At 47.6% G+C, this 26,828-nt stretch overlaps 1 protein-coding gene across 4 annotated transcripts in view; it reads left to right on the top strand.

Annotated features, from left to right (window-relative positions):
- Positions 1-4,530, top strand: part of msh3 (mutS homolog 3 (E. coli)) — a 200,187-nt gene extending 195,657 nt beyond the window's left edge. For all 4 annotated transcript variants that reach the window (XM_030142646.1, XM_030142645.1, XM_030142644.1 and 1 more), the window contains one exon: positions 4,161-4,530. In XM_030142646.1, the coding sequence (XP_029998506.1) occupies positions 4,161-4,332 (172 nt within the window). In that variant the 3' untranslated portion in view covers positions 4,333-4,530. The remainder of the gene's footprint in view (positions 1-4,160) is intronic.
- The last annotated feature ends 22,298 nt before the right edge of the window (positions 4,531-26,828 follow it).

Here is a 26,828-nt window from a genome sequence, read left to right as displayed (position 1 = left end):
TTAAGACCTGGGGCCTGTGTTATGGACTGAGTGAGGTGGTATTGGCACGGTGGTTTTCTTCTTATTGGGTAAATCTTTGTGAGTCAGAATCAGAATACTAGAATAGAATAGAATAGAATAGAATAGAATAGAATAGAATAGAATAGAATAGAATAGAATAGGCTTTACTGTCATTGGTTCAGGATGCCCTTACCAGAGTGCAACAAATAAAATAGCAATAAATATAAAAACAATAAGTACAAAAGCACACGGTGTAAAAACAATAAAATACAGTTATTGGGTGTAAATTGCTCCATTAGAGTGAAAAAGTAGCAGAAAAGAAATAATCAATACAACAGAAAAAGAAAAGGAAACATATATAAATGTATACACACAGGGTGGGGAAGCAAAATGTACAATATTTTGAGGCAGGGATTGAAAGACAGTGTATGACTAATTAGTTTAGTGAAAGTCATGAGAATTTATTTGCCACAAGAAAATGTCCATAATAGAAAATGTTTTTATTCTATGTGTCCTCCTTCTTTCTCAATAACTGCCTTCACACGCTTCCTGAAACTTGCGCAAGTGTTCCTCAAATATTGGGGTGACAACTTCTCCCATTCTTCTTTAATAGTATCTTCCAGACTTTCTGGTAATAGTTTTGCTCATAGTCATTCTCTTCTTTCCATTATAAACAGTCTTTATGGACACTCCAACTATTTTTGAAATCTCCTTTGGTGTGACGAGTGCATTCAGCAAATCACACACTCTTTGACGTTTGCTTTCCTGATTACTCATATGGGCAAAAGTTTGTGAAAAGGTATGGATAATAGTGTTAGGTATGATTATGACATCAGTATATGTTTGGGTTCAAAACAACTGACGTAGTGTCTGCTGAGAAAAAACAACTGAATGTTCAGTGTACATTTGGCTTCCCCACCCTGTGTATAAAGCTCTGTAGAGCTCTGAATATATTTATCATGGTTTTCCCTTTACATATCCAGCAGCTGCACCGCTGCAAAAAAATCCAAAGCACTGACTTTGAAGTAACATGATGTGCTACGTTTTATTACATGTTGTCAGCCACTAGTTAACCAACTTATTGTTTTAGGTGTGAAAACACAACCCCCCCCCCCCGCCCCCCCCCCCCCCCACGCCTACACTACTGAAGCAGACGATCTGGAATCCATATAGAATGGAACAGAAACATTGTAGAATCAGACGCAAACTGTTGCGGTGTTTTCAGAGCGACAGAGAACCGTAGCGGTGCCGGTTCCTGCACCTGGTCTCAAACCGGCCCACGTGTTCACACCAAAAATCAGAGCATTCAGGAACAGAAAACTTGGCCGAGAAACTGAGTTGTAATGTTGTGTGTTGCATTAAATAAAAACCCTCTTTTGAGAGTTCTTTGTTATATTTATTGCCACTCATGTATTCACTTTTAGATAATGTGTATTTTTCTCCTACAACCTATCCCATCATGCATCAGTCCTACTACATCTACGGTACGAGAGGGACAAAACAGTAGAGATGAACGTGGGCCGTTGACGGTCAAGCACTTGGGTTGTGGTGTAACTGGTGCTGGAAGCGGCTCCGACACCGGGCTGGCCGCTCTGAAAACAGCTAAAGACCTTCCAGCTGTCCACTTTCATTCTGAGGAAACTGGTTTGGATGGGACTTACATGAGGGAACTAGTTCAAGATAACTTGCATCTGGTGATTGGTAAGTTGCAGTTTGTCAATTTCTTTCCACAAAACTCACCAGAAGTCACAATATAAAGGGTTATTTTGCTAAATTTTCCTCTGCAGAAGCATGCCCCTGGGGCCCCTAGTGTTGCTAGGTTACCGACACAGCACCACTGCTACACTAATTTCTAGGGGAAACACTGCATGTATATAGTTCAAATATACATATTAAAACACTTTTAGACACAAAATTACAGCAGCAATTTGTACAATATGTTCTAGACAATATATTATCAATATGATAATTAACCCATAAAGACCCAAACTTCCACCGACGACCAAAACCATCTACTGATCTAAACTGTTTAATACATGCTGATCCACTAATCCTATTAATACATGCCAATAACTGGTGTAAAATACAGTTCTTCATCTTTTCATGGTCATCAGATACACTATATTTCCAAAAGTCATGTCTCCTCCATCCCAATCCTCAGACTCAGCTGTTCCAGTCCCTTCCATGTCCACAGGTGGATTAAATCCAGCCCTAGGCATGCAGACTGCTTTTACAAACATTTGGGACAGAATGGGTCACTCTCAGGAGCTCAGTGAATTCCAGCGTGGAACTGTGATAGGATGCCACCTGTGACACAAATCCAGTGGTGAACTTTCCTGGCTCCTAAATATTCCACAGTCAGCTGTCAGCTGGATTATAAGAAAGTGGAAGTGTTTGGGAACGACGGCGACTCAGCCACGCAGTGGTAGGCCACGGAAACTGACGGAGCGGGGTCAGCGGATGCTGAGGCGCAGAGTGTGAAGAGGTGGACGACTGTCTGCAGAGTCAATGGTACAGACCTCCAAACTTCATGTGTCCTTCAGATTAGCTCCAGAACAGTGCGCACAGAGCTTCATGGAATGGGTTTCCGTGGCCGAGCGGCCGCATCCGAGCCATACATCAGCAAGTGCAATGCACAGTGGTGGATGCAGTGGTGTAAAGCACACCGCCACTGGACTGTAGAGCAGGGGAGGAGCCTTCTGTGGACTGACCAATCACACTTCTCCATCTGGCGATCTGACGGACAGGTCTGGGTTTGGCGGTCTCCAGGAGAACGATACTTGGCTGGCAAGAAATTTGAGGTTGTTTAATCATTAGGTGTAGCTCAGGGCTGTCAAACTCATTTTCTACTGGGGGGGGGGGGCACATTCAGCCCAGTTTAATCTGCAGTGGGCCAGACCAGTACAATAATAGCATGATAACCAATGAATAATGACAACTGCAAATGGTTGTAGTGCAAAAAATAACATTCAGTTATGCCAATATTTACATTTACAAACTATCCAAACAAAAAGGATGTGAATAACCTGAAAAAAAAGGAATTTGTTAAGAACTATAATTACAATTTTATCACTATTCTGCCTTGACTTATCATTTTTACACATGCACAAAACATTTAGTAACAGGCAGAATATTGTTGAAATTCCACTTAATCTTCTTTAGATATTTCAAGTTGTTCATATTTGTTCAGGTTATTCACATTTTATTGTTAAAGGATAGTTTCTTAATGTAAACATTTTCATAATTTAATGTTTTTTGCACTAAATCAAAGAGACAAAATTGGTGTTATTATTATTTCTAGATTATTATGATATTATTTTTGAGTTCGATGCCCTAACTTGCACTTTGCAGATTCATCCTGTGGGCCGGATTGGATCCTTTTGCGGGCCGGTTTTGGCCCCCGGGCCGCATGTTTGACATCTGTGGTGTAGAGGGTCGTGCTACTGTAATGGCAGCCTTCCAGACTGAGGCATTATGGACATATTCACTGTGACCTTTGGTAACCCCTACACCCAATGTCCCAATGGTCTAATTTTACACTTTCTTCAGAATCACAACCGGCCACAGTTACAATAACTCCAGCTGGTTCCATGTTAAGGTTTTTATTCTAAATTTGAGAAGGTTACTTGTTGAAACTGTAGCCGTCTCAGCATGTGGCATTATGACCATATTGAATATAAGCTTTGGGAACTATGACGTCCGATACAACGTTGTACCACAATGCAAACTGTGGACAGTTTTTACAGAGGAACAACTGTCCACATGTCCAGCTCCTGCAGTCACCGTCATGCTGACGCTGTGCAGTCCATGGGTTAGAAACTGATCATGACATTTGGGAAATGCAGCGGTTTTTCCTCAGGGACAACTGGTCACTACGGAGACCAGGTGTAAACTTTGAAGACGATGTGACGATGTCAGATCAGGCGCAGTCTTTAAAGACTGGGTGGTGTCTTTTAAGGCCAGGTGCAGTTTTTGTTAAGACCAGGGCTGGTGTTTTAAGACCAGTGCTTGTGACGCTTGTGCTTTTTGACTCTTGAAACCCTGACTAGAGGGAATTTCACTTGTGTCAGGTTTTTCAGAAACTCCTCATGCTTTCAATGCTTAGGTCTTTGTATGTTGAACATGTTTTGTAATTTCTCCATGTCTTTTTCTGTCTCTAGGAAAAATCTGAAACTGCTGTCAGATCTGTGGTGCATCTGGGATAAGTCGTCCCTGGTGCAGTGGCAGGACTCACACTCAGGCTGCGACGCCGTCAGCTCCAGCCAAACACAAACTCACCACAGAGAGAGAGAGAGAGAGAGAGAGAGAGAGAAGGCAGCGATTAGTGACTGAATGAGTGAGTTCCTGCTCAGGCCAACACATCCAACAAGCAAAACAGGAAAGTAGTCCTGCCGCTGCTGGCTCTGTTAGACAAGTGTGAAAAGGACTTGAACAGTCTCAGCTTCTAGTGGTCCACATGGACTGGACTGAACCTTCACCTGGTGTTTGGATTAGTTTTACAGCATCTGATCAAGTAGACTGTCCAGAGTGTGTGATTAACTGAATAAAAAAGAAAAAAAAAGACACACTTACCACGCTTTGTGTTTTTTTATCTTTAAGACAGTAGTATCAGATTTCTTTTTTTAATATCAGGACTGATATTAAAGGTTCAGTGTGTCTGGTTTCACACATGTAATTGCAGAAATGTCATGCAGCAAGAATTTTTTTTTCCATCATTTTCAAATTACGTGGAAGTAAGTCCTCCTCTTCTTTTTTTCTGTTTTACAGCAGGTGGTATCCAGTGTTAATGTGCATTAAAGTGTGAAGCAGACTTAGAGTGAACCTGTGCTGGTCATGCTTACCACATGAATTATACTTTGTGTGTTATTTATTTATTTATTATTATTGATTTAAAAGCAAGAGATGCCCAAATTCAGTGCCAACATTTCCATAAATGCACCACACTGGAGCTTTTTCGTACATGAATGAAGGGTGGGGGCACAACCTATGGGGAGCAGCCATTGCCAGATGTGAGTGACGTACCATCATTGTTTCCAGGTGATCAGTACCAGTAAACAAGCAGCAGTCAGTCAGTGAGATTGAGTTAAAGTAGATAGATACTTTATTAATCCCGAGGTTACATGTTGGCGCTTGCTGTTTGTTCACTCGTAACCTTTCCACTCCGCCACTGTCCAAGAGACACGACCCAGCACTGGTTGAACTGAATTATGGGAAATTTCTCCTACCCCTCCGTTCATAGTGTGGTCCTGAAAAATCTGTGTTTCGAGGCCTTTACAGTCCTCTGCCTTAGCCCCTCCCCTCTGTCAAATTGAGAATCAGGACAACACTACCCCTTAAGGCTGGTTTATGCTCGCCGCACAAATGTGACGTGTGGAAAATAGACGTGGGGAGTCGGCACAAGAGTGGGCGTGGTGCGTTTATACTGCGGGCAGCTCCGTACGGCGTCTGTTCCCAAACTGTAGAGGGCAGTGTGCCACAAACGCACGTCTGTCACAGTCAAAAACTAGAGAAGAAGAAAATTCATCAGTTGGTTTTCTGTTTTCACATAGTTATCGCTAAACTTCCCTCCTCTGGAGGGAAATGTGTGTGTGTTTGTGTGTTTCATAAAATTCCAGTTCCAGCTCAACTCTTTCATTCGTCTGTGGGACGTTTGGCCCCTCCCCCCTGGGTCTCCACTTGTCCTTTTGGCAGTCTTTTTTGCCTTCACATATCTGTCCTGAATGTTTTTCCAGGTTTTTTTGCCCATTCCTCCTCTTTGCCAACTGTAGCTGAATTGTTCCCACTGGGCTGCGGCGGTGGTCCCGCTGTGACCACTCATATAATGTACTTTTGTGCCTGTACTTCTGTACTTCTACCACCAGGAGCTCCTGAATGTCAGCCATGTTGTCCGCGTGTCTCTTACAAATTCTCTGAGGCGCGCGACGTGGAAAGTTTCCGCTTGAGATGAGCCGTGCGAAGGGGTGTGGCTGTGAAAATGACGTCAATTGACCGCGTGAAGCTGGCTGAGGCGGTCAGTATAATCCAGCCTTTAATGTGTGTGCACAAAAAGGAGGGGGAGGGGCCAAGGGGTGAATTGAGATTCAGCCTTAATTTCCACTTGAGTTAATTTCAGAGATAATGAGAGGTGAGCAGGTTTTTGAAGTGCATCTAATTCTTTGTAAGTGGGGTGTGTATGTAAGGTCACTGAGCCCCAGCTTTGTGGTGGCTACTTATTTATTTTTCCAATGCATGAGAAATAACTTCTTTGTAATTAGACATCCATCCATTTTGTGAACTGCTTAGTCCTGATGAGGGTCATGGAGGTGCCAGATCCTATCATCATCAGAGCTTTCATCAGACAGGCACATCCTGGACGTGGGCCAGTTCATCAGAGGGTCAGTATGCAGACCAATCACCATTCACTCTGACAGTCACACCTACCAGTGTTGTAGATTGACCAGTTAACCTGTTAAGGTGGACAATGGGAGGAAGCCAGAGTAACGGCAGAGCACCCACGCAGACATGACAGGAACATCCAAACTCCACACAGAAAGACCCCAGCTGGTGCTGAAAACAAAACAAAACAACAAAAAAACAGGATTTTCTTACTTTGTGGTGAAAGTGTCAGGTCATGGCATTTAGCAGATCAGGTAAGATACGTAGAGACCCCAAAATCTTTTAGATTTTACATTTAAAGCTCGACCGTATGATGTGGCATTTTTACACTTTTCTTTTGTCATCTTCAAACGCTCCTAATAAGCGTGTGTCAAACTCAAATGTAAAAGAAATCCACCAGGTATTGAAACTCAAAAATATTTAATTCTCATATATTTCTGATAAAAGTCTGACCAATCATTTTAGTCGGTCCGAATAAAATAATTGGCCGAACCTGACTGAGCCTCCTGTCAATCATCCATTACGGCCGTCCAGCATCCGATCCATTATCGCCGTCTCACATCCGATATGTGTCCGTCTGAATCTGACACTTCACTGGAGCTGCTCCTCCTGTCACTGACCACAGTCTACTGACCACTGACCACAGTCTACTGTCACTGACCACAGTCTACTGACCACTGACCACAGTCTACTGTCACTGACCACAGTCTACTGACCACTGACCACAGTCTACTGTCACTGACCACAGTCTACTGACCACTGACCACAGTCTACTGACCACTGACCACAGTCTACTGTCACTGACCACAGTCTACTGACCACTGACCACAGTCTACTGTCACTGACCACAGTCTACTGACCACTGACCACAGTCTACTGACCACTGACCACAGTCTACTGTCACTGACCACAGTCTACTGTCACTGACCACAGTCTACTGACCACTGACCACAGTCTACTGTCACTGACCACAGTCTACTGACCACTGACCACAGTCTACTGACCACTGACCACAGTCTACTGACCACTGACCACAGTCTACTGTCACTGACCACAGTCTACTGACCACTGACCACAGTCTACTGTCACTGACCACAGTCTACTGACCACTGACCACAGTCTACTGTCACTGACCACAGTCTACTGTCACTGACCACAGTCTACTGACCACAGTCTACTGTCACTGACCACAGTCTACTGACCACTGACCACAGTCTACTGTCACTGACCACAGTCTACTGTCACTGACCACAGTCTACTGACCACTGACCACAGTCTAGTGTCACTGACCACAGTCTACTGACCACTGACCACAGTCTACTGTCACTGACCACAGTCTACTGTCACTGACCACAGTCTACTGACCACTGACCACAGTCTACTGTCACTGACCACAGTCTACTGACCACTGACCACAGTCTACTGACCACTGACCACAGTCTACTGTCACTGACCACAGTCTACTGACCACTGACCACAGTCTACTGTCACTGACCACAGTCTACTGACCACTGACCACAGTCTACTGTCACTGACCACAGTCTACTGACCACTGACCACAGTCTACTGACCACTGACCACAGTCTACTGTCACTGACCACAGTCTACTGACCACTGACCACAGTCTACTGTCACTGACCACAGTCTACTGACCACTGACCACAGTCTACTGTCACTGACCACAGTCTACTGACCACTGACCACAGTCTACTGACCACTGACCACAGTCTACTGTCACTGACCACAGTCTACTGACCACTGACCACAGTCTACTGACCACAGTCTACTGTCACTGACCACAGTCTACTGACCACTGACCACAGTCTACTGTCACTGACCACAGTCTACTGTCACTGACCACAGTCTACTGACCACTGACCACAGTCTACTGTCACTGACCACAGTCTACTGACCACTGACCACAGTCTACTGTCACTGACCACAGTCTACTGTCACTGACCACAGTCTACTGACCACTGACCACAGTCTACTGTCACTGACCACAGTCTACTGACCACTGACTACAGTCTACTGACCACTGACCACAGTCTACTGTCACTGACCACAGTCTACTGACCACTGACCACAGTCTACTGTCACTGACCACAGTCTACTGACCACTGACCACAGTCTACTGACCACTGACCACAGTCTACTGTCACTGACCACAGTCTACTGACCACTGACCACAGTCTACTGTCACTGACCACAGTCTACTGACCACTGACCACAGTCTACTGACCACAGTCTACTGTCACTGACCACAGTCTACTGACCACTGACCACAGTCTACTGTCACTGACCACAGTCTACTGACCACTGACCACAGTCTACTGTCACTGACCACAGTCTACTGACCACTGACCACAGTCTACTGTCACTGACCACAGTCTACTGACCACTGACCACAGTCTACTGTCACTGACCACAGTCTACTGTCACTGACCACAGTCTACTGACCACTGACCACAGTCTACTGTCACTGACCACAGTCTACTGACCACTGACCACAGTCTACTGCACTGACCACAGTCTACTGTCACTGACCACAGTCTACTGACCACTGACCACAGTCTACTGTCACTGACCACAGTCTACTGTCACTGACCACAGTCTACTGACCACTGACCACAGTCTACTGTCACTGACCACAGTCTACTGACCACTGACCACAGTCTACTGTCACTGACCACAGTCTACTGTCACTGACCACAGTCTACTGACCACTGACCACAGTCTACTGTCACTGACCACAGTCTACTGACACTGACCACAGTCTACTGTCACTGACCACAGTCTACTGTCACTGACCACAGTCTACTGACCACTGACCACAGTCTACTGTCACTGACCACAGTCTACTGACCACAGTCTACTGTCACTGACCACAGTCTACTGACCACTGACCACAGTCTACTGTCACTGACCACAGTCTACTGACCACTGACCAGTCTACTGTCACTGACCACAGTCTACTGACCACTGACCACAGTCTACTGACCACTGACCACAGTCTACTGTCACTGACCACAGTCTACTGACCACTGACCACAGTCTACTGTCACTGACCACAGTCTACTGACCACTGACCACAGTCTACTGACCACAGTCTACTGTCACTGACCACAGTCTACTGACCACTGACCACAGTCTACTGTCACTGACCACAGTCTACTGACCACTGACCACAGTCTACTGTCACTGACCACAGTCTACTGACCACTGACCACAGTCTACTGTCACTGACCACAGTCTACTGTCACTGACCACAGTCTACTGACCACTGACCACAGTCTACTGTCACTGACCACAGTCTACTGACCACTGACCACAGTCTACTGTCACTGACCACAGTCTACTGTCACTGACCACAGTCTACTGACCACTGACCACAGTCTACTGTCACTGACCACAGTCTACTGACCACTGACCACAGTCTACTGTCACTGACCACAGTCTACTGTCACTGACCACAGTCTACTGACCACTGACCACAGTCTACTGTCACTGACCACAGTCTACTGACCACTGACCACAGTCTACTGTCACTGACCACAGTCTACTGACCACTGACCACAGTCTACTGTCACTGACCACAGTCTACTCTCACTGACCACAGTCTACTGACCACTGACCACAGTCTACTGTCACTGACCACAGTCTACTGTCACTGACCACAGTCTACTGACCACTGACCACAGTCTACTGTCACTGACCACAGTCTACTGACCACTGACCACAGTCTACTGTCACTGACCACAGTCTACTGACCACTGACCACAGTCTACTGTCACTGACCACAGTCTACTGTCACTGACCACAGTCTACTGAGCACTGACCACAGTCTACTGTCACTGACCACAGTCTACTGACCACTGACCACAGTCTACTGTCACTGACCACAGTCTACTGACCACTGACCACAGTCTACTGTCACTGACCACAGTCTACTGACCACTGACCACAGTCTACTGTCACTGACCACAGTCTACTGACCACTGACCACAGTCTACTGTCACTGACCACAGTCTACTGACCACTGACCACAGTCTACTGACCACTGACCACAGTCTACTGTCCACTGACCACAGTCTACTGTCACTGACCACAGTCTACTGACCACTGACCACAGTCTACTGACCACAGTCTACTGTCACTGACCACAGTCTACTGACCACTGACCACAGTCTACTGTCACTGACCACAGTCTACTGACCACTGACCACAGTCTACTGTCACTGACCACAGTCTACTGTCACTGACCACAGTCTACTGACCACTGACCACAGTCTACTGTCACTGACCACAGTCTACTGTCACTGACCACAGTCTACTGACCACTGACCACAGTCTACTGTCACTGACCACAGTCTACTGACCACTGACCACAGTCTACTGTCACTGACCACAGTCTACTGACCACTGACCACAGTCTACTGTCACTGACCACAGTCTACTGTCACTGACCACAGTCTACTGACCACTGACCACAGTCTACTGTCACTGACCACAGTCTACTGACCACTGACCACAGTCTACTGTCTAGGATGTGTTTGGATAGAACTGACATGCACATGTGGACGGGAAAAAACGGATTTATGAACAGAAACGACAACTGAGGGGAACAAACGGGAGTCTGATGAATGAAGGATGGAGATAAAAGTCTGGAAGTCAGCTGTACTGGACTGAACAGGTCTGCATAAAGCTCAGCTTTTCTGACGGTGGGACTCATACAGGTACATGTACCTGGTGTCACACATGTAAGATGATGTAGGATGATAACTGTATGGACTATGAAATCTCAAATGTCCACGGAAAATTCGCGGAGGCCGCGCGTTCACAGTGCGCGTGCCCATCCCCTGGGCACTGCAGTGAAGACCCTGACCCAGTACTGCACAGACCAGGTCTACTGATGGAACAGGAGCCGCGGGCCCGCGGCAGGTGGATGATGTATCTGATTACTGAGGGAGGGGTCTGCGGACACGCCAAAACGGACCGGACCTCCACCTCTGCTTCCTCCTGTTTCCATCGTGCATCAGGTGAGAGGAGGAGGAGCCTCAGAGCTCAGGCAGAGGGAAGGGGGCGGGGCTTTGGAGGGAGGCGGGTTGTTCATGTTCAAACTTTTTCTAAGTGCTGTGAGAAATGCCACATCGGTAGGTAGAGCTTTAAATCAGTTTTTGGCTCGTAAACAATTTTTCCAGAATCATCTTCTCCAAAACAGTCTGTGAAAATGACTTGATATTTGTTGTGGAATATCTTTGGGGGAGGGTCTACTAAGTTTGTACAAAGAATTGGGAAATTTTGAATTTTTTTAATTTTCTAAATCCCCATTGGTTTCTAATGGGACACATTTCAAAGTGCTATAACTTGAAAATAGTAGAAAATATTGAGAAAATTACTACTGACAATAGATAGGAAGTCACATATGGGCTTTCATTTGGTGCCATGACCTTTGAACTTCAAAGGTCAAAGGTCATGCCAGTTAATGTCTTAAATATGCTGTTGGACGATAGGGCCCTTGGTCCTATTTTTTTGTTGTTGTTGTTTTTGTTTTGTTTTTTACATTCAATTCATAGCACTTTTTTTTTTCTTACATTACATCAGGGCTGTCAAACGTGCGTCCCGGAGCCCAAATGCGTCCCCCCAAAGGTTCCAGTCCGACCCCTGGGATGAATTTCCACAGTGTATAAACTCCACAGTCCAGGCTGTGGAACTCATGTTAGTGTGGGTTCCACATCCAGACCAATCTGACCTACAGTCCAATAATAACAGCAGAAGAACCCACACAGAAGAACCACTGCAGATTTACTACTGGGTTTGATGGAAAAAATAATATGACATTATGTCTGTAAATAATACAAACTTCACATTTTTGTCTTTGTTTTAGTGCAAAAAATCACATTAAATGATGAAACTCTTTCCATTTCCAAACTCTCCTGAAACACTAAAATGTGACTAACCTGAACAAATGTGTCCAACCTGAAATGTCTGTATTAAATTCAGTCCAGTTTGAACTCTTTTCTTCCTGTTCCTCAGTGTTTAGTGTCTTTGGAGATCTGATCCAGAATGCACATGGACTAATGAGAAGTGGAGGAAGAAGACTGAGAAAATTACACTCAATTTTCTTGAGTTTTTTTTGTTTTATTTTTTTATTTGCACTAAAACAAGGACAAAAATTTGGAGTTGTCATTATTTAGAGGTTTTTACCTCCACTAGGAGGTACTGTGATCACATTACTTTGTGTGTTTACGTGTTTGTTTGTTTGTTTGTTTGTTTGTTTGTTTGTTTGTTTGTTTGTTTGTTAGCAAGATAACTCAAAAAGTTATGGATGGATTTTCATGAAATTTTCAGGAAATGTTGATACTGGCACAAGGAAGAAATGATTAAATTTTGGTGGTGATCGGGGGGGTGGGGGGGGGGGGGCAGATCTGTCTTGGTGCTTTTCTTCTTCTGTTATTATTTGACTGGTCCGGCTCAGTTGAGATCAAATCGGGCTGAATGTGGAACCTGAAAGAAAATAGGCCCTTTTCCACCGCAGGAACTTTTGCAGGAACTTTGTGCATTACCCTGAACTTTCAAAGTTCCTGGTGCATTTCCACTGAAAATTACCCGGGTAAATGACTGTCTCCCGGCCCCGAATTTACCCTGAAGAAGTTCCTGGTAGGAGGTAGTACTTTCCAGATTACCAGGAACTTTAAGGGGCAGAGCTGTGTGCTGGAGAAGGCTGAGTGGTGGACTAGACCGGCAGCATTTACGCATTCTGTTCACCGCCAACATTTAACTCATTTAATTTCCACAAGCTTTGGATTTGGATAATTCAGAAAGTGGACCCAAAGAGAAGATACAACAAATGGACGGCTGACGAGGAAATTCAGATGGACTTTGAATTCGTTGCCTGTGGACTTGTGAGTCCTCACTGACCTGCCCCTGTTCAAGTCCAGGTTTTAGACCCACCTGTTTGGACCGGCTTTAACCCTTAGGTTTTAGACTCGCCTGCTTAGACCGGCTTTAACCCTTAGGTTTTAGACCCGCCTGTTTAGACCGGCTTTAACCCTTAGGTTTTAGACTCACCTGTTTAGACCGGCTTTAACCCTTAGGTTTTAGACCCGCCTGTTTAAACCGGCTTTAACCCTTAGGTTTTAGACTCGCCTGTTTAGACCGGCTTTAACCCTTAGGTTTTAGACCCGCCTGTTTAAACCGGCTTTAACCCTTAGGTTTTAGACTCGCCTGTTTAGACCGGCTTTAACCCTTAGGTTTTAGACTCGCCTGTTTAGACTGGCTTTAACCCTTAGGTTTTAGACTCGCCTGCTTAGACCGGCTTTAACCCTTAGGTTTTAGACTCGCCTGTTTAGACTGGCTTTAACCCTTAGGTTTTAGACTCGCCTGCTTAGACCGGCTTTAACCCTTAGGTTTTAGACTCGCCTGCTTAGACTGGCTTTAACCCTTAGGTTTTAGACTCGCCTGCTTAGACCGGCTTTAACCCTTAGGTTTTAGACTCGCCTGTTTAGACTGGCTTTAACCCTTAGGTTTTAGACACTATTAGGTTTGAATGTGTGCTCTCTTTTATCTCTGTGTGTTGTGTCCTGTATTTTCTGCATGTTTATTGGACCTGATTCACCTGTTCTTTTATCTTATAATTTAATCATGTCTTTAGATGTAAAGCACTTTGGGCTTCGCTATATTGTCGTAAAGTTCTATAGAAATAAACTTTGATTAATAAATTTGAATCACTGACACGAAACGAGCGAGGGTCGAGTAAAAGCTGTCGGAGCCAAATGTAAGACACAAGCTTAAAGAAATACGAGAAAAGAAGGAGAAACGCAGGATTAAAAGAAACTAAAGGAGCACAACGGTCGCAGTAGATCTGACCGGTGAACAAACCGATGGTGTGAATATCAGAAATATTCAGGGTTTAGTTGGTTCCATGCTGTAACAGTAGTCAGTGGAACATCAGCTGTTTAGACAAAGGCTTAAACTAATGCTAATGCTAATGCTAACTGGTCAACAGTCTAAACCTAAACCACAGAACTGGATACATTCGTGTTGTCGCCGTGAGCTGAACACTGGTTTATTCTGTATGTTTGGGATTTCCTCCTGAACTGGAGCGGACGGACTCACCTCTTTTTCTGAACCTGCGGCTCGTTTGTGTCCTGGTCCAACATCTACTGTTTACAACGACCCAGGTCAGACATGTGACCCCTGACCCTAACGGCCCAGGTCAGACATGTGACCCCTAACCCTAACAGCCCAGGTCAGACATGTGACCCCTAACCCTAACGGCCCAGGTCAGACATGTGACCCCTAACCCTAACAGCCATGGTCACACAGGTGACCCCTAACCCTAACGGCCCAGGTCAGACATGTGACCCCTAACCCTAACAGCCCAGGTCAGACATGTGACCCCTAACCCTAACGGCCCAGGTCAGACATGTGACCCCTAACCCTAACGGCCCAGGTCACACATGTGACCCCTAACCCTAACGGCCCAGGTCAGACATGTGACCCCTAACGGCCCAGGTCAGACATGTGACCCCTAACCCTAACGGCCCAGGTCAGACATGTGACCCCTAACCCTAACAGCCATGGTCAGACATGTGACCCCTAACCCTAACAGCCCAGGTCAGACATGTGACCCCTAACCCTAACAGCCCAGGTCAGACATGTGACCCCTAACCCTAACGGCCCAGGTCAGACATGTGACCCCTAACCCTAACGGCCCAGGTCAGACATGTGACCCCTAACCCTAACGGCCCAGGTCAGACATGTGACCCCTAACCCTAACAGCCCAGGTCAGACATGGGACCCCTAACCCTAACGGCCCAGGTCAGACATGTGACCCCTAACCCTAACAGCCCAGGTCAGACATGTGACCCCTAACCCTAACGGCCCAGGTCAGACATGTGACCCCTAACCCTAACAGCCATGGTCACACAGGTGACCCCTAACCCTAACGGCCCAGGTCAGACATGTGACCCCTAACCCTAACAGCCCAGGTCAGACATGTGACCCCTAACCCTAACGGCCCAGGTCAGACATGTGACCCCTAACCCTAACAGCCCAGGTCAGACATGTGACCCCTAACCCTAACGGCCCAGGTCAGACATGTGACCCCTAACCCTAACAGCCATGGTCACACAGGTGACCCCTAACCCTAACGGCCCAGGTCAGACATGTGACCCCTAACCCTAACAGCCCAGGTCAGACATGTGACCCCTAACCCTAACGGCCCAGGTCAGACATGTGACCCCTAACCCTAACGGCCCAGGTCACACATGTGACCCCTAACCCTAACGGCCCAGGTCAGACATGTGACCCCTAACCCTAACGGCCCAGGTCAGACATGTGACCCCTAACCCTAACAGCCATGGTCAGACATGTGACCCCTAACCCTAACAGCCCAGGTCAGACATGTGACCCCTAACCCTAACAGCCCAGGTCAGACATGTGACCCCTAACCCTAACGGCCCAGGTCAGACATGTGACCCCTAACTCTAACGGCCCAGGTCAGACATGTGACCCCTAACCCTAACGGCCCAGGTCACACATGTGACCCCTAACCCTAACGGCCCAGGTCAGACATGTGACCCCTAACCCTAACGGCCCAGGTCAGACATGTGACCCCTAACCCTAACGACCCAGGTCAGACATGTGACCCCTAACCCTAACGGTCCAGGTCACACAGGTGACCCCTAACGGCTCAGGTCAGACATATGACCCCTAACCCTAACGGTCCAGGTCAGACATGTGACCCCTGACCCTAACAGCCATGGTCAGACATGTGACCCCTAACCCTAACAGCCCAGGTCAGACATGTGACCCCTAACCCTAACGGTCCAGGTCACACAGGTGACCCCTAACCCTAACAGCCCAGGTCACACAGGTGACCCCTAACGGCCCAGGTCAGACATGTGACCCCTAACCCTAACGGCCCAGGTCAGACATGTGACCCCTGACCCTAACGGCCCAGGTCAGACATGTGACCCCTGACCCTAACGGTCCAGGTCACACATGTGACCCCTAACCCTAACGGCCCAGGTCAGACATGTGACCCCTAACCCTAACGGCCCAGGTCAGACATGTGACCCCTAACCCTAACGGCCCAGGTCAGACATGTGACCCCTAACCCTAACAGCCATGGTCAGACATGTGACCCCTAACCCTAACAGCCATGGTCACACAGGTGACCCCTAACCCTAACGGCCCAGGTCAGACATGTGACCCCTAACTCTAACGGCCCAGGTCAGACATGTGACCCCTAACCCTAACGGCCCAGGTCACACATGTGACCCCTAACCCTAACGGCCCAGGTCACACATGTGACCCCTAACCCTAACGGCCCAGGTCAGACATGTGACCCCTAACCCTAACGACCCAGGTCAGACATGTGACCCCTAACCCTAACGGTCCAGGTCACACAGGTGACCCCTAACGGCTCAGGTCAGACATATGACCCCTAACCCTAACGGTCCAGGTCAGACATGTGACCCCTGACCCTAACAGCCATGGTCAGACATGTGACCCCTAACCCTAACAGCCCAGGTCAGACATGTGACCCCTAACCCTAACAGCCCAGGTCACACAGGTGACCCCTAACCCTAACAGCCCAGGTCACACAGGTGACCCCTAACGGCCCAGGTCAGACATGTGACCCCTAACCCTAACAGCCCAGGTCAGACATGTGACCCCTGACCCTAACGGCCCAGGTCAGACATGTGACCCCTGACCCTAACGGTCCAGGTCACACATGTGACCCCTAACCCTAACGGCCCAGGTCAGACATGTGACCCCTAACCCTAACGGCCCAGGTCAGACATGTGACCCCTGACCCTAACGGCCCAGGTCAGACATGTGACCCCTGACCCTAACAGCCCAGGTCAGACATGTGACCCCTAACCCTAACGGCCCAGGTCACACATGTGACCCCTAACCCTAACGGCCCAGGTCAGACATGTGACCCCTAACCCTAACGGTCCAGGTCACACAGGTGACCCCTAACGGCCCAGGTCAGACATGTGACCCCTAACCCTAACGGCCCAGGTCAGACATGTGACCCCTGACCCTAACAGCCATGGTCAGACATGTGACCCCTAACCCTAACGGTCCAGGTCACACAGGTGACCCCTAACGGCCCAGGTCAGACATATGACCCCTAACCCTAACGGCCCAGGTCAGACATATGACCCCTAACCCTAACGGTCCAGGTCACACAGGTGACCCCTAACCCTAACGGCCCAGGTCACACAGGTGACCCCTAACGGCCCAGGTCAGACATGTGACCCCTAACCCTAACGGCCCAGGTCAGACATGTGACCCCTGACCCTAACGGCCCAGGTCAGACATGTGACCCCTGACCCTAACGGTCCAGGTCAGACATGTGACCCCTAACCCTAACAGCCCAGGTCACACATGTGACCCCTGACCCTAATGGTCCAGGTCACACAGGTGACCCCTAACCCTAATGGCCCAGGTCACACATGTGACCCCTAACCCTAACGGTCCAGGTCAGACATGTGACCCCTAACCCTAACGGCCCAGGTCAGACAGGTGACCCCTAACCCTAACAGCCCAGGTCACACATGTGACCCCTGACCCTAATGGTCCAGGTCACACAGGTGACCCCTAACCCTAATGGCCCAGGTCACACATGTGACCCCTAACCCTAACGGTCCAGGTCAGACAGGTGACCCCTGACCCTAACGGTCCAGGTCACACAGGTGACCCCTAACCCTAACGGCCCAGGTCAGACATGTGACCCCTAACCCTAACAGCCCAGGTCACACATGTGACCCCTAACCCTAACGGCCCAGGTCACACATGTGACCCTTAACCCTAACAGCCCAGGTCAGACATGTGACCCCTAACCCTAACAGCCCAGGTCACACAGGTGACCCCTAACCCTAACGGCCCAGGTCACACAGGTGACCCCTAACGGCCCAGGTCAGACATGTGACCCCTAACCCTAACAGCCCAGGTCACACATGTGACCCCTAACCCTAATGGCCCAGGTCACACATGTGACCCCTAACCCTAACGGTCCAGGTCAGACATGTGACCCCTAACCCTAACAGCCCAGGTCACACAGGTGACCCCTAACCCTAACGGTCCAGGTCAGACATGTGACCCCTAACCCTAACAGCCCAGGTCAGACATGTGACCCCTAACCCTAACGGCCCAGGTCACACATGTGACCCCTAACCCTAACGGCCCAGGTCACACATGTGACCCCTAACCCTAACGGCCCAGGTCAGACATGTGACCCCTAACCCTAACGGTCCAGGTCACACAGGTGACCCCTAACGGCCCAGGTCAGACATATGACCCCTAACCCTAACGGCCCAGGTCAGACATGTGACCCTTAACCCTAACAGCCCAGGTCAGACATGTGACCCCTAACCCTAACAGCCCAGGTCACACATGTGACCCCTAACCCTAACGGCCCAGGTCAGACATGTGACCCCTAACCCTAACGGCCCAGGTCAGACATGTGACCCCTAACCCTAACAGCCCAGGTCACACATGTGACCCCTAACCCTAATGGCCCAGGTCACACATGTGACCCCTAACCCTAACGGTCCAGGTCACACATGTGACCCCTAACCCTAACAGCCCAGGTCACACAGGTGACCCCTAACCCTAACGGTCCAGGTCAGACATGTGACCCCTAACCCTAACAGCCCAGGTCAGACATGTGACCCCTAACCCTAACGGCCCAGGTCACACATGTGACCCCTAACCCTAACGGCCCAGGTCAGACATGTGACCCCTAACCCTAACGGTCCAGGTCACACAGGTGACCCCTAACGGCCCAGGTCAGACATATGACCCCTAACCCTAACGGCTCAGGTCAGACATGTGACCCCTGACCCTAACAGCCATGGTCAGACATGTGACCCCTAACCCTAACAGCCCAGGTCAGACATGTGACCCCTAACCCTAACGGTCCAGGTCACACAGGTGACCCCTAACCCTAACGGCCCAGGTCACACAGGTGACCCCTAACGGCCCAGGTCAGACATGTGACCCCTGACCCTAACGGCCCAGGTCAGACATGTGACCCCTAACCCTAACGGCCCAGGTCAGACATGTGACCCCTAACCCTAACGGCCCAGGTCAGACATGTGACCCCTGACCCTAACGGCCCAGGTCAGACATGTGACCCCTAACCCTAACGGCCCAGGTCAGACATGTGACCCCTGACCCTAACGGTCCAGGTCAGACATGTGACCCCTAACCCTCACGGCCCAGGTCAGACATGTGACCCCTAACCCTAACGGCCCAGGTCAGACATGTGACCCCTAACCCTAACGGCCCAGGTCAGACAGGTGACCCCTAACCCTAACGGCCCAGGTCAGACATGTGACCCCTAACCCTAACGGTCCAGGTCACACAGGTGACCCCTAACGGCCCCGGTCAGACATATGACCCCTGACCCTAACGGCCCAGGTCAGACATGTGACCCCTGACCCTAACGGCCCAGGTCAGACAGGTGACCCCTAACCCTAACGGCCCAGGTCAGACATGTGACCCCTAACCCTAACGGTCCAGGTCACACAGGTGACCCCTAACGGCCCAGGTCAGACATGTGACCCCTAACCCTAACGGCCCAGGTCAGACCCTAACGGCCCAGGTCAGACAGGTCACATGACCCACCACTGCATGAACAGTGGGGTTTTCGTCAGTTAACGTCCCTGTAAATTGCTGTGGAACTTGAAATTAACGCCTACTGGTGGGAATTTGAAGTCACCACAGAAAATTCTCTCTAACTGCCGGGAATTGCCGTGAATTCCCCCCCTCTGGTTACAGAGCCTTGGCAGTAACCCCTCCCCAGCCCCTTGGGCTATATGAGGTTTTCGTATGTAAATGGTCCTGCTGTGAGCTATACAAATGCAAATGGAGTCGTCCATGACACAGCAGTTTACAGTGGAGGTGACACAACAACTGACTGACTTGAACCAGGCAGACACTGGATGAGCCACCAGACTGTGGACAAGAACCAGAAAAAGGCTGGAGCACAATCCAAAAATTGTGGTAAGTATATATTCAATTAATTATTACATGTGTGCTATTTGGGTGGAATTTTATCTTAGTGTGACTTTCTTAGTTAATTGCACAGTGTATGATAGTGTGGTTTGACTGGTGGAACTGATTAAAGTCATGAATGTGTCACATTGACCTGCTTGAACCTGGAGGGGTTTGTTCCTCAAAGTGACTTAGTCTGGTATTTTTTTAGGAAGGTGTGTGCTGTCTGCAAAACAGTGAAGGAAACAACAGATGGTATGAACCAGAGCAACGGTCAGATTTTAAAGAGTTTGGATCCATCTATAGAAGTAAATGTATGCCTTTAATGTCTGCTTTTTCTGAACTATTTCTATTTTGTTTTCAGACTGAGCTCACCCACAGTGAAGCAGTGACTGCTCATTTAATGGCAGCTCCAGCTGAAGGTCCAGGATGGAATGGAGTAGAAAGTGGAGTCCTGCTGATGAAGGAACTTTAATAGTTTGTTGTGTTTTGTTTCTCTATTGTTCTAATCCTATGCATCTATTTTTTTACTCTTCCTAACTTGTATATTTGAATTCCAGTGGCCTGTAAGATATAAAGGAACAGTCCGATGGAACTCCACATACAGCCAACCAGATCTAACAGTCCAGGCAGAAGACATGAACATTTCAGCCCACAGCAGAGAAGAAAGACGGGAAGATTTAGAAGAATCTGTGTTTAATCTGAATCTGACACAAACACCACATTCTACTACTGTTAGCCTCACAGTGCAGCACTGATGGTACTTCTGTCTGGACAGCAGCTGGAGGCAAAAGAGGAGGAACTGGACAACAAGGAGGAGATTTATGGAGGGGATCACAATGGATATGACGTCTGATGGAGAAGATGGCACTGATGGGACATCTGGGTGGACTGGAAGGCCTCCATCCTTCCAGAGTCTGGAGCTCTAACCTATGAGCTGCACTCCAACACACACTACAGCAGAACCAGCATATGTTCTACCACCACAGACACTACAGCAGAACCAACACATGTTCTACCACCACAGACACTACAGCAGAACTAACACATGTTCTACCACCACAGACACTACAGCAGAACCAACACATGTTCCACCACCACACACACTACAGCAGAACCAACACATGTTCTACCACCACACACACTACAGCAGAACCAACACATGTTCTACCACCACACACACTACAGCAGAACCAACACATGTTCTACCACCACACACACTACAGCAGAACCAACACATGTTCTACCACCACACACACTACAGCAGAACCAACACATGTTCTACCACCACAGACACTACAGCAGAACCAACACATGTTCTACCACCACAGACACTACAGCAGAACCAACACATGTTCTACCACCACAGACACTACAGCAGAACCAACACATGTTCTACCACCACAGACACTACAGCAGAACCAACACATGTTCTACCACCGCAGACACTCCAGCAGAACCAACACATGTTCTACCACCACAGACACTACAGCAGAACCAACACATGTTCTACCACCACACACACTACAGCAGAACCAACACATGTTCTACCACCACAGAAGACTGGACTGGACCACCCTCAGAGAAGATGGCACCAACACTTATCTGATGTGTTCTTTAGGTCAAAGATCAAACTTATTTCATACGTTGTATAAATTACTTTCATAAGTTACAATAAGTTGATAATAGATAAATCAGTTAAAATTTGTTAAAATGCAGTTGGCTTAAGAATTGATAGGAGTAAGATGTCTTCTCCTTAAGGATCTTTGTGTTCGCTGTGCGCTAAGGTTGTATACAGAGTGGGCGCTCTTTTACTAGAGATGATCTTTGCCGTATATTTCCGTTGGTTCTTTTCTCTGCAGTTAAAGTTCAGAAAAACTCATGTTCGCTAAGTGTGCTCTACTACTGTGTGCCTTGGAACATTTTCTTCTTTGTAAGTGTATATATCAGAAAACAACATTAGGTTCTAGATGCTGGTTGATTGAATCTGTTCTGTGAACGTGTAATGAAGCTAATGTTTATGCTATTCAAGCTAGTGATGTGAGTGCATTAAGTGTGTAGAGTAATTAATAATAACTGTCTGTTAGTAATTTAAGTTGGATGTATTTTATATGTTGCAGTTACAAAAACGTTAATGAAAACGTCAAGTAAAGGAGAAGCTCCAGCTGAGAACAGAAAGCCTTGTTTGGACTCTACTGTGTTGTTGTTTGTGTCTGTAGCTGCACAGACACATGTTGTGAGGACAGCACATCTGACTGAACTGACTGTGGACATTCTAAGTGTGTTTAATTTGAAAGTGTTGGCACTGTTTTCTTCAATATGTAAATGTGCTTTTTGCATTCTACATTTTATTAAAGCTTGTCTTTATTTTTTAACATGATCTTGGCAGTCGTGTTCTTTCTTAATTGATATTGGTGGTGATGTTTTCATTATGTGAATTATTACCCTGCAACAATAAATAAATATGTAAATAAATATCTGAATAATAAACATAATAATAACAATAATAATAATATTTTTAATGGATGGGGCATATTATAATGCTGCACAGATGACCAATCACATGTGAGCTGTCCTTTGTGGTAACATCCAATGGGATGCTATAAAAAGAAAAAAAAACATCCAATGTGTGTCTCTGTGGTCGGACATGGCAGACACCAGTGACATTCAAATGTAAATGAGGGTCGTTCACACCTCTGCGAGCTGTTAACCCCCGCACCCGCTCGACCCCACATCCGCCCCGCTCCTCCTCCCCCGTTGGCTCCGTTTGCAGCAGTTTCCGGCACAGCTGAACTTTTCTGTAAACTCACGATAATTACCGGGAATCTTTGAAGTTGGCGGGCGTTTACGGGGTCGATAATCTGGTTTTTCATGCAGTGCACCACACTGGTAGGAGTCTGTCCTCATGTGTTCTGGGATTCATTTAAGCATTTGTATGAATGTTCATGGAGGACAGAGAAAACGGACCAGGACCATGGAGATCCAGACCGGCTGTCCTGGACCAGCTGGTCCACACCCTGGTCCAGGACCAGCTGGTCCAGAGTCTGGTCCAGAAGCCTGAACCTTTCACACATGTTTATTTCCCTTTTAATCTCGAGGCACTTTTGGTTTTTTTTGGCCTTTTGTTTCAATTTTTAATACAAATTCGACTCTAACACTGTCTGTTCATTTCCAAGGCATCCAAGTATGAATAGAGTATAAATACTTTTATCAGTAATCTGCAGTCAAATTAAATGCAGGCATTTGAGTAAATGTGTGTGACTTTAGGTTGAACCTGGACTAAATCTGTAAAACTATAGAAATGAAACAGAACCATCCATCACATTTAAAGTCAGACCTGAACCTGGAAAATACAGGTTCTACCGTTTGAAACACAGATGAAGGATCTGGAATGAAGGTTCACTGCATTAAACATGGATTCACATGGAGTCAACAACCAGTGAAATGTTCAACACAAACTGTCCACTTACACAACTGGGTCATTTTACTGAACTGGAGCGGAGTTTGGGAACGGACATGAACTGGACTACAGGTTCTGGTTCTGTTCATACATGAACTGGACTACAGGTTCTGGTTCTGCTCATGTGTGAACTGGACTACAAGTTCTGGTTCTGCTCCTCATACATGAACTGGACTACAGGTTCTGGTTCTGCTCCTCATACATGAACTGGACTACAGGTTCTGGTTCTGCTCCTCAGACGTGAACTGGACTACAGGTTCTGGTTCTGCTCCTCATACATGAAGTGGACTACAGGTTCTGGTTCTGCTCCTCAGACGTGAACTGGACTACAGGTTCTGGTTCTGCTCCTCATACATGAACTGGACTACAGGTTCTGGTTCTGCTCCTCAGACGTGAACTGGACTACAGGTTCTGGTTCTGCTCATACATGAACTGGACTACAGGTTCTGGTTCTGCTCCTCAGACGTGAACTGGACTACAGGTTCTGGTTCTGCTCATACATGAACTGGACTACAGGTTCTGGTTCTGCTCATACATGAACTGGACTACAGGTTCTGGTTCTGCTCCTCAGACGTGAACTGGACTACAGGTTCTGGTTCTGCTCCTCATACATGAACTGGACTACAGGTTCTGGTTCTGCTCCTCAGACGTGAACTGGACTACAGGTTCTGGTTCTGCTCATACATGAACTGGACTACAGGTTCTGGTTCTGCTCCTCAGACGTGAACTGGACTACAGGTTCTGGTTCTGCTCATACATGAACTGGACTACAGGTTCTGGTTCTGCTCCTCAGACGTGAACTGGACTACAGGTTCTGGTTCTGCTCATACATGAAGTGGACTACAGGTTCTGGTTCTGCTCCTCATACATGAACTGGACTACAGGTTCTGGTTCTGCTCCTCAGACGTGAACTGGACTACAGGTTCTGGTTCTGCTCATACATGAACTGGACTACAGGTTCTGGTTCTGCTCATACATGAACTGGACTACAGGTTCTGGTTCTGCTCCTCAGACGTGAACTGGACTACAGGTTCTGGTTCTGCTCATACATGAACTGGACTGCAGGTTCTGGTTCTGCTCCTCAGACGTGAACTGGACTACAGGTTCTGGTTCTGCTCCTCAGACGTGAACTGGACTACAGGTTCTGGTTCTGCTCATACATGAACTGGACTAAAGGTTCTGGTTCTGCTCCTCAGACGTGAACTGGACTACAGGTTCTGGTTCTGCTCATACATGAAGTGGACTACAGGTTCTGGTTCTGCTCCTCATACATGAAGTGGACTACAGGTTCTGGTTCTGCTCCTCATACATGAACTGGACTACAGGTTCTGGTTCTGCTCATACATGAACTGGACTACAGGTTCTGGTTCTGCTCCTCAGACGTGAACTGGACTACAGGTTCTGGTTCTGCTCATACATGAACTGGACTACAGGTTCTGGTTCTGCTCCTCATACATGAACTGGACTACAGGTTCTGGTTCTGCTCATACATGAAGTGGACTACAGGTTCTGGTTCTGCTCCTCATACATGAAGTGGACTACAGGTTCTGGTTCTGCTCCTCATACATGAACTGGACTACAGGTTCTGGTTCTGCTCCTCAGACGTGAACTGGACTACAGGTTCTGGTTCTGCTCCTCAGACGTGAACTGGACTACAGGTTCTGGTTCTGCTCATACATGAAGTGGACTACAGGTTCTGGTTCTGCTCCTCATACATGAACTGGACTACAGGTTCTGGTTCTGCTCCTCAGACGTGAACTGGACTACAGGTTCTGGTTCTGCTCATACATGAACTGGACTGCAGGTTCTGGTTCTGCTCCTCAGACGTGAACTGGACTACAGGTTCTGGTTCTGCTCATACATGAACTGGACTACAGGTTCTGGTTCTGCTCCTCAGACGTGAACTGGACTACAGGTTCTGGTTCTGCTCATACATGAAGTGGACTACAGGTTCTGGTTCTGCTCCTCATACATGAAGTGGACTACAGGTTCTGGTTCTGCTCCTCATACATGAACTGGACTACAGGTTCTGGTTCTGCTCCTCAGACGTGAACTGGACTACAGGTTCTGGTTCTGCTCATACATGAACTGGACTACAGGTTCTGGTTCTGCTCCTCAGACGTGAACTGGACTACAGGTTCTGGTTCTGCTCATACATGAAGTGGACTACAGGTTCTGGTTCTGCTCCTCATACATGAACTGGACTACAGGTTCTGGTTCTGCTCCTCAGACGTGAACTGGACTACAGGTTCTGGTTCTGCTCATACATGAACTGGACTACAGGTTCTGGTTCTGCTCATACATGAACTGGACTACAGGTTCTGGTTCTGCTCCTCAGACGTGAACTGGACGACAGGTTCTGGTTCTGCTCATACATGAACTGGACTACAGGTTCTGGTTCTGCTCCTCAGACGTGAACTGGACTACAGGTTCTGGTTCTGCTCATACATGAACTGGACTACAGGTTCTGGTTCTGCTCCTCAGACGTGAACTGGACTACAGGTTCTGGTTCTGCTCATACATGAACTGGACTACAGGTTCTGGTTCTGCTCATACATGAACTGGACTACAGGTTCTGGTTCTGCTCCTCAGACGTGAACTGGACTACAGGTTCTGGTTCTGCTCATACATGAACTGGACTGCAGGTTCTGGTTCTGCTCCTCAGACGTGAACTGGACTACAGGTTCTGGTTCTGCTCATACATGAACTGGATACAGGTTCTGGTTCTGCTCCTCATACATGAACTGGACTACAGGTTCTGGTTCTGCTCCTCAGACGTGAACTGGACTACAGGTTCTGGTTCTGCTCATACATGAACTGGACTACAGGTTCTGGTTCTGCTCCTCAGACGTGAACTGGACTACAGGTTCTGGTTCTGCTCATACATGAACTGGACTACAGGTTCTGGTTCTGCTCCTCAGACGTGAACTGGACTACAGGTTCTGGTTCTGCTCATACATGAAGTGGACTACAG

This window comes from Sphaeramia orbicularis, chromosome 9 (genome assembly GCF_902148855.1).
Source record: "Sphaeramia orbicularis chromosome 9, fSphaOr1.1, whole genome shotgun sequence".
NCBI classification, from domain to species: Eukaryota; Metazoa; Chordata; class Actinopteri; order Kurtiformes; family Apogonidae; genus Sphaeramia; species Sphaeramia orbicularis.
This window is presented reverse-complemented; position numbering and strand designations above follow the sequence as displayed.